We start from the raw sequence: 15,048 nt of genomic DNA on the forward strand, positions 1-15,048 counted from the left end.
GGACAGAGTCCTGCTCTAAGTGTTATATGTTGCTTTTATAGATGTGGTCAAAGTAACTATAAAATATAGGAAAGACCATCAGAAGCACTAAAGAATGGAAAACCACAGATGTGCCTGAAAATGTGAGCATGTCATGTGTCTACACACACACACACACACACACACACACACACACACACAGTTATCTACTTACCCAAGGACCGTGACAAAGTCTAGAACCTTTGTGGGTGGGAGGAGGGGATACACTGGCTGAGTGAAGATCACTCATCACGACACACTGGTTATTTTTAAGTTGAATGATATTTCTTAATGACAGAGGTATCCAAGGGCCCATTTCTACTTGTATATCATATGCACCAAGAAGGGGAAACAGTAAGCCTTTTGGGATTTGGCATATGTTGCCATCTTAAGATCTAGACTAGATAATGTAAATACAACAGAACAAGTAAAGCCAGCATTCTCCTCAAGAGGACTTCATTTCAAAGTCTAATATGCTAGTCTGTTCATTCATAAATCCATTCACCCTGCAAACACTTACTCAATACCTACTATGTACAGACACTAAGGATCGTAAGTAATAAACAGCCTAAGCTTTACTCAAGAAGTTGTCAAGTACCGTGAGAGACAGAAAATGGCATACAGAATAGTTAAGAGCTATGTTAGGGTATTACTTAGTTGTTAAGTCATGTCTGACTCTTTTGTGACCCCATGGACTGTAGCCTCTGTCCATGGGATTTCCCAGGCAAGAATATTGGAGTGGGTTGCCATTTCCTCCTTCAGGGGATCTTTCTGACCAAGGATTGAACCCATGTCTCCTATATTGGCAGGCAGATTCTTTACCACTGAGCCACCAGGGAAGCCCTATGTTATGGTAGCTATAGATTATTCAAGAAATGAAAGAACCCTGCTACTCAGAGTTCAGACAGAAAGGACTACTAGGAAGGTTCCTTGGCATTAGTAAAATGTGAGCATAGATATGCAGGAGAGGAGGGACTAACCAGGTAAGTACTAATTGGTTTCATCATCTTTTTTTGTAAAATATAATACATCTTTTCTTTGAGCTCATATATCCAAATGTGTAACTGACAACTGTATCTGGGTATCTCACCAAGATTTCAAAACTAAGATGTCTAAGCTGAAGTCTTCAGGTATGTTACCTAGCACTCCTCAAGAAACCCTACCTCTCTATCCTTATGATATGAAATATTAAACCATAGTCACATGGCATTTACTCTCTGTGCCCAAATTCATAAGGACAACATTCAAACCAGAGTATGGCTCATTCAAGTAACCTTAACTTGACTACATCTATAAAGACCCTGGGCTTCCCAGGTGGCTCAGTGGTAAAGAATTCACTTGCCAATGAAAGAGACTCAGGAGACTTGAGTTCAATCCCCAGGTTGGAAGATCCCCTGGAGGAAGAAATGGTCACTCACTCCAGTATTCTTGCCAGGAAAATCCCAGGGACAGAGGAGCCTGGTGGGCTAAGTCCATGGAGGTGTGCACGCACACACACACACACATACACACACAGTAAAATGAGGCTATAATCCTAGTATTGGGTTCATTTGCTAACTTATCAGGGGAACGTAAGGGAGAACAAGATATGATATACGCTAGCATCTTTCCCATTTTTCTGTCATCAACCTGCAACACTATAACCTTCAGAATGGCAACACCCAGAACCATGTGGCAATACTGTAGGTCATAGCTAACAGCCCACGAGGAACTCATCTGACTGAAATTTCAGAGCCAGTCTCACAAAGATGTTTATGTGTACAAACTGGTCAAAACCATGGTCTTACTGGCACCATGTGGAGTGCTGGGGCCCTGTGAAGGCTGGTGAGGTACCTTAGGATCCTCCTGGGAAGGAAGCTGCTCTCTTTTCTCCTTCAGGCAGCTCAGCACAGCATCTGGAGTCTCCTCTCCCGAGGAGCTCGGCTCAGGGCCCACGGCCTCCGGCTTCCCATTCTCTCTTGGGACTGTGGGTTGCTCACAGGGCGGGATCCTAGGTGGGCCTTTGGGAGCACTCCCTTGCTCTTCCGACAGCTTCAGCTTTAGTTCTAAGAGAAATGTGATGAGTTACCATGAGCACGCAGACTCATTGGTCTAATAAGACCAGAGAGCCTTTCAGGAATTTCTCCCCTGATGCCGAGTGGAAATGAACAGTGCTGACCATGGCTTTCCACAGGGCAAGGGCAGCCTTAATAACCAAGGCTAGCAGCACACACTCCCCATCAGATGTGAAAATAGAGGGCTCTTGAGGCAAGGATCTCATAGAAGTAGAAGGATCATGAATGGTTTAGATTTCAGAGGAAGAAGACCAGAGGTACTTGGCCCCAAAGTTTTCACCTGTTATCTGCCACAGCACCTGAAATACTACGCTCAAAGATTCCTTTCCTCGGGTTTTGAAAGTTGTGCAGTCATGAAGAGCCCCCTGTGGAAATGCAAGGTCTACTGGAAGACATTACACAGGCAGTCATCTGAGGATATATAGGAGGGGCAGGGAACAGGAGACAGAGTGCCAGTCCCAACCTGACAGATCTCACACTTTTGTCTTAATGCCAGTATTTAAAATCCAGAAATCACCATTATTGCAATGTGGCTTTATATAAACCTACATAATTAAAAATAAAAGGGCCACCTGGGACTTATTAGGAAATTCCATTTCAGAATATGCTAGGGGACTGGTCTTTTGAATGAGGCATCATTTATATTGATTTCTCAATTACATAGCACATTGTCTTTGTTTGATGTTTGTTTTTTAGTTAGGCTCTGGCGTGGTGTTTAAACACTGCATATTTTATAAACCTGCTACATCACTACAGTTTAATACCACTGAATTAATTTAATATTCCTTTCCAGTTCTTTATCACCATCCTTCTAGAAATCTGGGAAAGCTCCTATGTCTCTAGGTATTGAGATAAAAATGTAGGAAGAGGAAGAAAATAAATTTTTATTGGTAAATAACTATAATCCCTTAAAATGGATTTGAGAGTTAATTAACACTCAGACCACCATCTCCAGAGAGACAAAGAAAGGAGGAGACTGGATTAGGAGGCAAGAGAACCTAGTTTTACTCTGAACTCACCACCTTCCAGACATGTCACCGTCCCCTCTCTCTGGACATAAATATCCTCCTCTGTGCAGTTTGGGTTTGTGGAATCAACGACTGCTCAGGCCTCTTTCTAACATCCAAAAACCCAACAACCCAAGGAGGTGAACACTCCACGTTGAAATGTTCCTGGCACTGAAGTGAATCATTCCCCCTGGGAGGCTGGATTTCCTCAGTCCCTTTATAGGCAGATGTATTCAATGGGATCAAACAATGAAGGGGACCCAGGACTCTTTAAGACAGGGCCTCCAAGCTCGGCAGGAGACAAGGTTAAAGAGGGCCCAGGCAGAAGAGAATCCAAAACTGCTTGGAGCACGTTATCACAATTTTAACTGCTTCCTTCCTTAAAAAGGAGACTCCCTTGCTAGCATTTACCTTTGAGCTGTTTACGACCTTTAGCCAAATCATTCATCCATTTCAGGACTTCAGGATTAGAGGTCTTGTCACCATGGGAAGGCTGCGAGGGAGGGGGAAATGGGGGTAGAAGGAGGGAAAGGGAGGGAGGGAGGGAAAAAAAAGAGAGAAAAGGAAAAAAAAAAACAAAAAAACAAATGTTAAGCAGCTGAAGCACACAAAGATAGTTCAGGAACATATATAAAGCTGGGAGGGAACTTCAGGCAAGCTATCTCCAGCAGATGAAGTTGCATCTGAGAAGCAGAGCAAACATTCCTGACTTCCTCCACTCTTTCATCCTTGCCATGAACCTTGTTTCTAAACATGCCTGGTCACCCAGCATTTTTACATAGTCCTCACCATGCCAGTGCCCCATAAAGTCTACCTCTCAATCACCTTGTGGGCTACCCACACCTGACACCCCACAGCCAGGTCATTCTTTATATCAACTTAGAGGGCTGCTGCTGCTGCTGCTGCTAAGTCACTTCAGTCGTGTCTGACTCTGTGCCACCCCATAGACGGCAGCCCACCAAGCTCTCCTGTCCCTGGGATTCTCCAGGCAAGAACACTGAAGTGGGTCGCCATTTCCTCCTCCAATGCATGAAAGTGAAAAGTGAAAGTGAAGTCACTCAGTTGTGTCCAGCCCTCAGCGACCCCAAGGACTGCAGCCTTCCAGGCTCCTCCGTCCATGGGATTTTCCAGGCAAGAGTACTGGAGTGGGGTGCCATTGCCTTGCCTCTGTTCATGGTTTATGACCACACCTGTCTAGGGAATACTACAAACTGGAAGCTTTAGCTCCTACCAGTCACAAGCTCCAAGCTGAAGAAAGGAGACCCCAGGATCTCTAAAACTTTGTAAGTCTGAGAAGTCAGTATTTATGGAAGAATCCTCATCCTCAGATTTCAACTCCTCACTGTTTATAGACTTACTATCCAGATGGAGTAGCATTAAAGTAAAGATTAACCATATGAGTGTGGACTTGGGCAAATTATTTAGCCTCCCCATGCCCCAATTTCATCTATCAAATGAGGATTTAATAGCATCTTTTTCATAAGGTTTCTATTAGGGATAAATCAGTGAATATGCATGAAACATGATGAGTCTGAAACATGATGAATATGCATGAAAAAAGTCCCAGGCACATGCTAAACACTATCAGTGTGTTAGCTAGAATTTAAGATAGTATTATTGCTATCTTTACTGGGATACCATACTAGGATAGTATGTCCTCACTAGTAACTAATCACACTTGGATGTGGCAATAAGAATATAGCTTTAATTTTAGAAGAATATGACTCTATTCATACAAATCATTTATCTTGAGTTCTGGATTTCTTTTCAGAGTATAAAAGTGAATTTTCTATAGAAAAGAGAAACCAGGAGAGAAGAACAGCAAATATACCCACTCTGGTAACATAAACACAGGCTCAAGAAAATGAGTGGTTACTTTGAACTGGGGATATATTAATACAAAGAGCTATATAGGCATGCTCAAGAAGACATCATAAACACTGTCATAATAGCCAGAAATGTGTGCAATGTTAGTGACAAGACTGGCGGCTCTGCTGTGATTAAGAATCTATTAAATCCATCTAACATCAGCAAGTTGTTGGTGAGACAGAGAGACATGGGGAGAAGACCGTGTTCCTCTCAAGTCTGAAGAAAGAAACAGTACTCGTGTAAGAGGATCATCAAATGTACACGGGATTAGATGTTTTAATTGTGAAACACAAAACATGGTTCTGTCACTTCTATAGAGATGCAAAATCCATAAAGTTTAAAATCAAGATGCAAAATAACACTGAGGAAGATTCCCCTCCCCCCGCCTTCATGGAAGTCCAGTGATTTTTTTTCCCTACAGGAGCCCAGAAGGGAGACTCTGGTTTCCAGGAGGGAAGCCCTGGTTTCAGGACCACGGACAGCGACACAGGGACACACCTCCAACGGCTGCTCCTGGTCCTACCCACGGTCTGCTAGAACGACCCCCTGATACAATGTGGAGTACTCTGGCTGTGCCTAACAGTCTGGTTATGTGAACAGTCAATATTTTACACTTGGTTTCTCAAAATCCTCACAGAAATCTCCACATGGATCTGAAAACACATCCTGTTCTCTGGAACACACCTTTTTCACTGGATATGCTCCACACAGTTAATGCACTCTTTTTGAAATACTGTTAAAAACAAAAATCTAGGACCCTAAGCCAAGGACCACCAAAGAAGTAAACCTACAGTACTGCAAACAGGACTTAGTAGAAATTTAAGGCCAAATTTTCTGACAAAATATCTGAAAGCCTAAAATCATTTTCTGAAATGAATTTTGTATTCCCCTACTCCTGGAAGAGCTTTCAAAAAAGGTTAAATCAAGCTGAGAAGGATGGCAGCTCTCCTACCACATGGAAAGTTTTCACACACAAGCTGTGGATCTTCAAGCCTTCTAACTTCTGGGCTGAAATATTTCAGTTTAATAGGCCCCAAGGGCCATATACCACAACCTTAGTGCAGATGTTGTTCAATGCGATTTAAATGGGGCTCCTGAGTCACATAACTGAGGGTGTGGCTGGACCAGACTTGTGATTTGCCGAACGTGCTAGTGGTAAAGAACCCGCCTATTTATGCAGGAGAGCTAAGAGGTTGGGTTCAGTCCCCGGGTCGGGAAGATCCTTTGGAGAAGGGCATGGTAATTCACTCCAATATTCTTGCCTGGAGAATGCCATGGACAGAGAAGCCTAGCAGGCTACAGTTCAGAGCATCACAAAGAGTTAGACGTGACTGAAGTGACTTAGCACACACACATGCAAAGACAATTCAAAAGACATCTTACAAAGATTTACAGATCAGGAACGAAAGGACCCATGTTACTGTCTTAGTTGTGATTAATTCTTTGCTGTGTGAACCCAGAGAAGTTACTTCCCTTCTCTGAGCCTCAGTTTCTTCAGTGGTCAAACAAGAGAAAACTAACAAATCCTTTCTAATTCTAACATTCTCTAATTCTATTGAAAGTGGACATCTGGCTGAAACAGGTTTTTTCTAGGTCCATGAGTCTAACAATAGTTAAATGTAAAACTGTAAAAGTATAGGAAATAAACACAGCTCTGGACAGGAAGTGAAATAGTTGTATTCAACACCACAGGAAGGATGTACATTGTATCAGGGCATCAGACTAGCATGGAGGGTCAGCAGGAACTTGGATTCAAAAATTAGCAGCAGGTGCTATTAATTCCACAGTCAGGCTGCCAGGAAGGAAAGCCATACAGACAGCAACCAATTCAAGTCCAGTGACATGTCAAACCTCTAACCACAGCCTGGCATCCAGACAGGAAGGGTGCGGGGAAGCCCTGTTTCCTGAGACACTGAAGGTCTGATTACATCAAAGACTTTCACACACAGAGAAGTCGTGACCATGAAGACTTCTTTCACTGCCCCCAAATCCATCAATCTGCATGTTTAAATGTGTAGGCAAGTGTCTGCTTTGGCCCTAAAGTTTCTCCAGACAAAGGCAGGAGGTGCCAGGCGAAATTCTTTTCTAAAATAGCCAACTGCCGGGTGACCTGTTATATATACAGACTCTCCACAATCTAGAGTCTGTAGCTGCAGGCAGAAAAATCTAGTGGAAAATTAAGGTCTATAATTTTCCTTTATTCTTCAACAAGGCAGAGGTTGCCATGGGATAGCCTGTTCAAGTATCACTCAAACAGACGAAAAAGTTAGTAATATCTAGGACCACTTACTTCCCTGGTGCTAAAACTGTAAGAAACAATACATATGGACTCCCTCATTTAATACAAACCTAAGAAGTCACTATTAACTCCACTGTTCAGATGGATAGAATGAGACTCAGGAACATAAAGTAACAAGACCCAGGTCGCAGAGTTCATAAGTGGCTGTGCTTGGATTCAAATCCAGATCAGTCTGATTCAAGAACTGCCAGGTAAGAACTATAACAGGCCCCTGGGGATGGAGGCCCTAGCTGCTTTGCTACAGTTTCTAGTACGAGGGCATTGCAGATCCAGCAACACTCCAGCAGCAGACAAGGAAAATCAGCTCCTCTCAGGCTATCTGAAGTTTTCAAAATGCGGACACTTTAAGAATTTTATTCCACTCTTACATTGTAAAAGCGACTCATCTTTAACCACCCCAAGCCTGAGGTGCTAGAACATAACTACCTTAAAAAGGCTGTAAGTCCTTTCTGGGCCTCCTGTTCCTTATCTGTGAAATAAAGCCTGTACTTACAATGTGCACAGCACCCTCTTACTACATGAAAGACCATCAGCAGCTGTGGCTGCCTGACCTCAAGGAAGAGAAGAGTCTTCAGCACCCTGACTGAAGTTGTCTTGAAAGATAATCTGATTTTTCTTTTCCATCCATTTTGCAAAGCTAAAATTTACTCCTTACAACCCCTCTTTTAGTCAATTTGCAGCCACTGTGGGAAACACAGGACAGGAAGAATAGGACAAAGAAATATTATTCTTAGCTCCCTCCCGAGAACTTACCCACACCTCAGGAACCAGCAGATTGCCTCTGGACCAACTGCCCAGTGAGCCTTTAAATATTTTAAGATGTATGAGACCTTATCCCCTCTTCTCTTTTATTCTAATAAGCCGTTCTGGGCCCTTTGCCAAAAACCCAATATCTTTGTGCAATTCTACATGGATACAATTTTTCTCTAGGCCATGATCACCACTACAGACAATAAATAAAACAGCATTGGGATATCAGGACACTTAGCTCTATCGCTTCTTATGTAAGAAAAGTTCATAGTTGCAACACTGTCAGTTCAGTTCAGTTCAGTCGCTCAGTCGTGTCCAACTCTTTGCGACCCCATGAATCACAGCACGCCAGGCCTCCCTGTCCATCATCAACTCCCGGAGTTCACTCAGACTCACGTCCATCGAGTCGGTAATGCCATCCAGCCATCTCATCCTCTGTTGTCCCCTTCTCCTCCTGCCCCCAATCCCTCCCAGCATCAGAGTCTTTGCCAATGAGTCAACTCTTTGCATGAGGTGGCCAAAGTAGTGGAATTTCAGCTTTAGCATCATTCCTTCCAAAGAAATCCCAGGGCTGATCCCAGGGCTTCAAAATGGACTGGTTGGATCTCCTTGCAGTCCAAGGGACTCTCAAGAGTCTTCTCCAACATCACAGTTCAAAAGCATCAATTCTTCAGCACTCAGCCTTCTTCATAGTCCAACTCTCACATCCATACATGACCACTGGAAAAACCATAGCCTTGACTAGACGGACCTTTGTTGGCAAAGTAATGTCTCTGCTTCTAAATATGCTATCTAGGTTGGTCATAACTTTTCTTCCAAGGAGTAAGCATCTTTTAATTTCATGGCTGCAGTCACCATCTGCAGTGATTTTGGAGCCCAAAAAAAGAAAGTCTGACATGTTTCCACTGTTTCCCCATCTATTTCCCATGAAGTGATGGGACCAGATGCCATGATCTTCATTTTCTGAACGTTGAGCTTTAAGCCAACTTTTTCACTCTCCTCTTTCACTTTCATCAAGAGGCTTTTTAGTTCCTCTTCACTTTCTGCCATAAGGGTGCTGTCATCTGCATATCTGAAGTTATTGATATTTCTCCCGGCAATCTTGATTCCAGCTTGTGCTTCTTCCAGCCCAGCGTTTCTCATGATGTACTCTGCATATAAGTTAAATAAGCAGGGTGACAATATACAGACTTGATGTACTCCCTTTCCTATTTGGAACCAGTCTGTTGTTCCATGTCCAGTTCTAACTGTTGCTTCCTGACCTGCATATAGGTTTCTCAAGAGGCAGGTCAGGTGGTCTGGTATTCCCATCTCTTTCAGAATTTTCCACAGTTTATTGTGATCCACACAGTCAAAGGCTTTGGCATAGTCAGTTAAGCAGAAATAGATGTTTTTCTGGAACTCTCTTGCTTTTTCGATGATCCAGTGGATGTTGGTAATTTGATCTCTGGTTCCTCTGCCTTTTCTAAAACCAGCTTGAACATCCGGAAGTTCACGGTTCACGTATTGCTGAAGCCTTGCTTGGAGAATTTTGAGCATTACTTCACTAACGTGTAAGATGAGTGCAATTGTGTGGTAGTTTGAGCATTATTTGGCATTACCCTTCTTTGGGATTGGAATGAAAACTGACCTTTTCCAGTCCTGTGGCCACTGCTGAGCTTTCCAAATTTGCTGGCATATTGAGTGCAGCACTTTCACAGCATCATCTTTCAGGATTTGAAAGAGCTCAACTGGAATTCCATCACCTCCACTAGCTTTGCTCATAGTGATGCTTTCTAAGGCCCACTTGACTTCACATTCTAGGATGTCTGGCTCTAGGTGAGTGATCACACCATCATGATTATCTAGGTCAGGAAGATCTTTTTTGTACAGTTCTTCTGTGTATTCTTGCCACCTCTTCTTAATATCTTCTGCTTCTGTTAGGTCCATACCATTTCTGTCCTATATCAAGCCCATCTTTGCATGAAATGTTCCCTTAGTATCTCTAATTTTCTTGAAGAGATCTCTAGTCTTTCCTATTCTGTTGTTTGGCTGGTGTCTCTCTAAGAGAAAGGATGAGATCAGGGTTTGTCCTTAAGAGTGGCCTGAATAGACATCACTTGATAGGTGCTCATCCATCAACCAGAAAGTACTTTATTGTCAAAGAAAACTCTCCCTCATTCTGTTCCACAATTAGAGATTCCATCCTTTGTGCCCTTAATAGGTTCTTGGGTTGTGCTGTGGTTAGTCACTCAGCATGTCCAGCTCTTTATGACCCTATGAACTGTAGCCCACCAGGTTCCTCTATCCATGGGATTCTCCAGGCAAGAATACTGGAATGGGTTGCCATGCCCTTCTCCAGAGGATTTTCCCAACCCAGAGATTGAACCCAGGTCTCCCGCATGGCAGGAGCGTTCTTTACCATCTGAGCCACCAGGTATGCCTAAGAATACTGGAGTGGGTAGCTCATCCCTTCTCCAGGGGATCTTCCTGACCCAGAAATCAAACCAGAGTCTCCTGCATTGCAGGCAGATTCTTTACCAGTTGAGCTACCAGGGAAGCCCTAATAGGTTCTTATCAAAATGCAAATGACTCCATGTTGGATCTGCTTTCTTACTCCAAACGCAAATGAGAAAAAGTTAAAGAACAAATAAAACCATAATTCAAAATCTTTCCAAATTTAAGTCCTGGGATTGATAGTAAGGTTCCTCAAGAAAAAAAACAAAAAAGAGAAATCAATAATTAAATCAGTTTGTAAATAAGAGTTTCAATTTGTTGCTAGAAATCATCTTAGCAGAGATCAGTTGACAGACCCAGAAGGGACTCCACTTATGATGAGTCCTGGGCTGGCCGAGGGGAACCGAGCTGTCCCCAGGCACAGAGATGTACTCAAAAAGGAAGGACAGAAAAGCCCATACACCTCTGACACAGTCCACTCATTTCAAATCACAGGGGCCTTACCCGGTACTTCTTTTCTTGTTCAAATTTTTCTTCAAATTTCCTAATTTTCCGCTTGAGGCTCTGGATGTGCTTGGTGAGCTGGGTAATGGTCTGGGGCTCCTTGCCATCACCACAGCTGCACCGGGAAGAACTGCGGAGCCTGGAACGATCCAGGGAGGGAGAGAGTCATTAAGAACACTATCGCGTATAAAACAGATAACTAATACGGTCCTGCTGTACAGCATAGGGAATCCTACTTAATACTGTATAATGGCCTATATGGGAAAAGAATCTAAAAAGAGTGGATACACGTGTATGTATAACTGACTCACTTTACTGTACATCTGAAACTAACACAACTTTGTAAATCAACTATACTCCAAGAAAATGTTTTTTAAAAGATATAACTTAAAACAATTATGGCTGGTTCACCTTGTTAAACAGCGGAAATTAATACAATATTGTAAAGCAATATTCTTCCAATTAAAAAACAAATTAAAAGAACAAAACAATGGTCTTCCAGTAAACACTGCTGCTTGTCTACAAACCCAGCTTTCTGGATTATCAGAGTTCAGAGGCCAGTTCCTCATTTGATGAGGCTTCTATGGTAGCATCTGCTGGGTATTGGAGACCCCTGATTCACAGAACTCTGTTATAGGCAAATGTTATCAAGGACTTTTGTCTACAAAGGTCAGAGTATTAGTCTAGGAAATGCATTTCATAAATCTTGGAGGACGCCAACTTCAGACTAATGAGACAGCGTTATCCTCAATAAATGGCATGCATGCATGCTTGTGCTCAGTCCTTTGCAGCCCCAAGGACTGTACCCCATTCAGGCTCCTCTGTCCATGGGATTTTCCAGGCAAGAATACTGGAGTGGATTGCCGTTTCCTTTTCCAGGGGATCTTCCTGATTCAGGGATCAAACTTACATCTCCTGCGTTGGCAGGTGGATTCTTTACATCTGAGTCATCAGGGATTGAGCCCAGACTAACAATATTTTCAAAAAGGATTCAGATGAGTAGTTTTCTTTATATAATAGAGCCTTTATGAATCATAAAAGAAATGGATTCCCTCTCTAGAAAATATGTTTATTTTCTCACCTAACATACTTTAAAATAGTAATAATTCACTAACTCCCTCAAGTTCATCAGTAGACAGTCCATGGAACAAGGTCTGGATAAATTCATGAGTGACAGCAGGAGGTATTAAAGAGAATGTAGGAATCCCAGCACATACATTTAGTCAAGGGAAGACTCATTTTAACTATGCATCAAAACTACTAATGGAACTTAAAAAAAACACACATAGTTTCACTTTATTCTTTGAGGGGGAGCTATTATAAGCTACCACTTTTCAAGAATCTAAGAAGAAATTGAGATGAACGACTTGCCAAGCATTGCCACAATCCATCCATTGAGGCCACTCCTGGACACAGAAATAATACTTTAGTGAGCTCACCAAGAATGGCATTTCTGGTATTTACATATGCACATTTCTTAGGATTCTGGTCATTTCATAAAAAACATTCAAACCTGTGAGCCATAGGGCAGCTTGTGTCTTGAGACCATTTCCTTCTGACACAAGAAAGCTTCAAACGGCATTCTTAACTCGAAAGCACACTGATTTTTTGCCATGTATGGTTCAGGGCCCGCAGCTGCTTTTGGTAGGCATGCTTGCTCTATTTTGGACACACACTTTACTGTAGTTTATAAATGGAGTATTTAAAAACTGTATGAAGTGAAGATAAGAACAAGATTTTTTTACATCATAAACTGCTGAGTGCTGGGTGGAGAAGGGGCTGATTCGGGGTCCAAGTTGAATCTCTGGCTTTGGCTGAAGATGGAGCATCGTGGTGACAGCAGTGGATTGTCGCCGTCGGTGATGTGATAGAGCAGCCTGCTAGTCTCAACAGACTGCATGTCTTCTGGTGTGCTGTCTGCCTCATTCTGCCCATCTTTGTGCACAGGCGCAGGGTCTGAGGAAATAAGATAAATCATCGCATCTCAGAAGCCACAGAGGGCTTGAGACTGTCATGTTCCTAAACAAAGATCATCAACATTCACTGTAATGTCTCGCCTTTTTGTCATCTCTTCCTTTTGGGGATATGAAGGCCTTTCAAAATACTGTCATGCTTGTTCTCACAGAACCTGGACAGAAAATATTACAAGGCCAACACACACCAAAAACGGAAACACAGATTATTTCAGTCCAAATTACAGCATCAGCATAGCCCAAAACTACAAAAATCCTCTCTTTATTTCATATTATTTGCATATGTCAGAGAGTATATTATAAAATGTTAGAGTGAAAAAGAGAAAACAATTACATGGAACTGGAGCAAAAGATGAGGGAGAACAGTTATAACAACTGCCAGCGAAGGAAGGCAGAGGAGCCGGAGGGGAGGAAGAGAAAAGAGAAAACAAAACAAGAATAGAGGGGTGCAGAGTCCCCAGACAGAAAATTACTCAGCACTCCTTAAACATGATGGAGAACTCTGCTTATGTACATGAAATGATGCTCAGAATATGCTAATGAGAAAACCACACATTTCAGCTCAAGATGGTACCCATTTCTGTGTACAAATAAACACACTAAATGATCAGAGAAGCTACATAGCAACCACAAAGCATGGTGAGATTAGAAGTGATTCTGGTCCTTCTCTAAAATTTGACATACCATTTTATTTGGGACAAAAACCAAAAACAAAACCTGCTCTAAACCCTCTCCTGGGTGAGGCAATCTCTCTGCCTGAATTTTGTGATCATTCCCCTTTTAAATAAGCTCTTTATCTCCCCGACCAGGGTCAGTCCAGAGAGGGAGGGCACCCCCATGCTACCCAGGTGAGGGGAGGGGGATGGGGGATGGGGAACGGGGGGCTGAGTTAAGTCTTCCATCCTAAGGTGCTATACAGAGCTACTCAAAAACATGCCAGAGCCTTCTCGATTTTGCCCAGCAAACAGGTTAGAACAACCCGAGGCATTCTCCTATTCTGACTTTCCTAAAGAAAGAGGAAAAACACAGCCTTTCTGGGTGAATAAGTGAATCTGAAAACACTGACAATTCACTTTTCCAAAACAAACGTTTATCACAATTTAGTACTGGATGAATCTTAGCCAGCTTTAGAATGAATGGCTCATGTTCTCTAGAGCTTGAAATGCAATTTGCTTTGTGCAACAAAGGTTGGATTAGGTCCTTGTATGTTTCAGGCAGCTTCTCCTCTGTTTGGCTGTAGGCTGGGCGGGTGGACAATGCCTCCTGTGGGGCCTCTGAGGCTTGCCAACAGCACTTGTCAGTGCCTGAGGCTGGTCAGAAATGGATGGGGTGAGGGCTGGGGAGAAGTTGGAGTCGGATGAATGCCAAAGCCAGGCCCACAGGCAGTGTGACTAACACAACTCACCACAGGCAACACCCTTGCTAAGAATAATTTAGCCAGAAAACACTGCCATTTGGAGGGAGCCCCTAGGAGTAACATGGATGACAGCATATACTACAATGACCTTCGACATCCACCAAAGAGTGTCTGAGTACCTCACCAAACCCTCTTCTTAAACCGTTAGACTAAGAAGAAATTCATTGTATTCATGTTACCTATTTCTGGGTAGTATCATTTGGTATTAACGATGAGGAAGAGAAAGATCTTTATCAAGTACCTGGGACCAGCACATCTTTTGCTGAAATGGAAAGGATCTCTGCCTTTAGCTCAGCTGTGGGGCCAGGGTAAAAACTAAGAGGCCAGGAGCCTCTTGGTGGTGCTTTACAATGAATGGGGGCACTTGAGGTCCTAGGCATATGACTAACGTGGGGGTGAACAAAGAGCTCAGCCTCTGAAACTCACTGAGACCTAAGACGTGACTTCGGAGAACCACAGGCCACTGTGAATGGCTTGCTTTGAACTGTGCTGCAATTGTAACTGTAAATCTCCATATAAGCGGCATCTGTTTTTTGTGGCATTTTTTGTGCCATTAACATCACAACCTCTCTTCCCCGCAGATCACCACTGAAGGAGGTGGTGGGCCCGAAAGATCCCAATGTGACCAGCTGAAAAGCGACAGTCAGAAACTGGTGATCGGGTAGCACCTGAGCTCTCTGTCTAAGCATCTAAGTTGAGAAGCATCTTAATTGAACCTGTG

General features: G+C 42.9%; 1 protein-coding gene across 9 annotated transcripts in view; it reads right to left on the minus strand.

Annotated features, from left to right (window-relative positions):
* FAM13C (family with sequence similarity 13 member C) overlaps positions 1–15,048 on the minus strand; it is a 141,127-nt gene that overhangs the window by 13,585 nt on the left and 112,494 nt on the right. For 7 of the 9 annotated variants that reach the window (XM_019954091.2, XM_019954097.2, XM_019954093.2 and 4 more), the window contains 4 exons: positions 12,683–12,893; positions 10,938–11,076; positions 3,491–3,572; positions 1,852–2,063 (listed from right to left, as the gene is read on the minus strand). In XM_019954091.2, the coding sequence (XP_019809650.2) occupies positions 1,852–2,063; positions 3,491–3,572; positions 10,938–11,076; positions 12,683–12,893 (644 nt within the window). The remainder of the gene's footprint in view (positions 1–1,851; positions 2,064–3,490; positions 3,573–10,937; positions 11,077–12,682; positions 12,894–15,048) is intronic. The other 2 variants (XM_019954095.2, XM_019954094.2) reach the window with 1 other exon arrangement.

Source organism: Bos indicus, chromosome 28 (assembly GCF_029378745.1).
Source record: "Bos indicus isolate NIAB-ARS_2022 breed Sahiwal x Tharparkar chromosome 28, NIAB-ARS_B.indTharparkar_mat_pri_1.0, whole genome shotgun sequence".
Classification (NCBI taxonomy): domain Eukaryota; kingdom Metazoa; phylum Chordata; class Mammalia; order Artiodactyla; family Bovidae; genus Bos; species Bos indicus.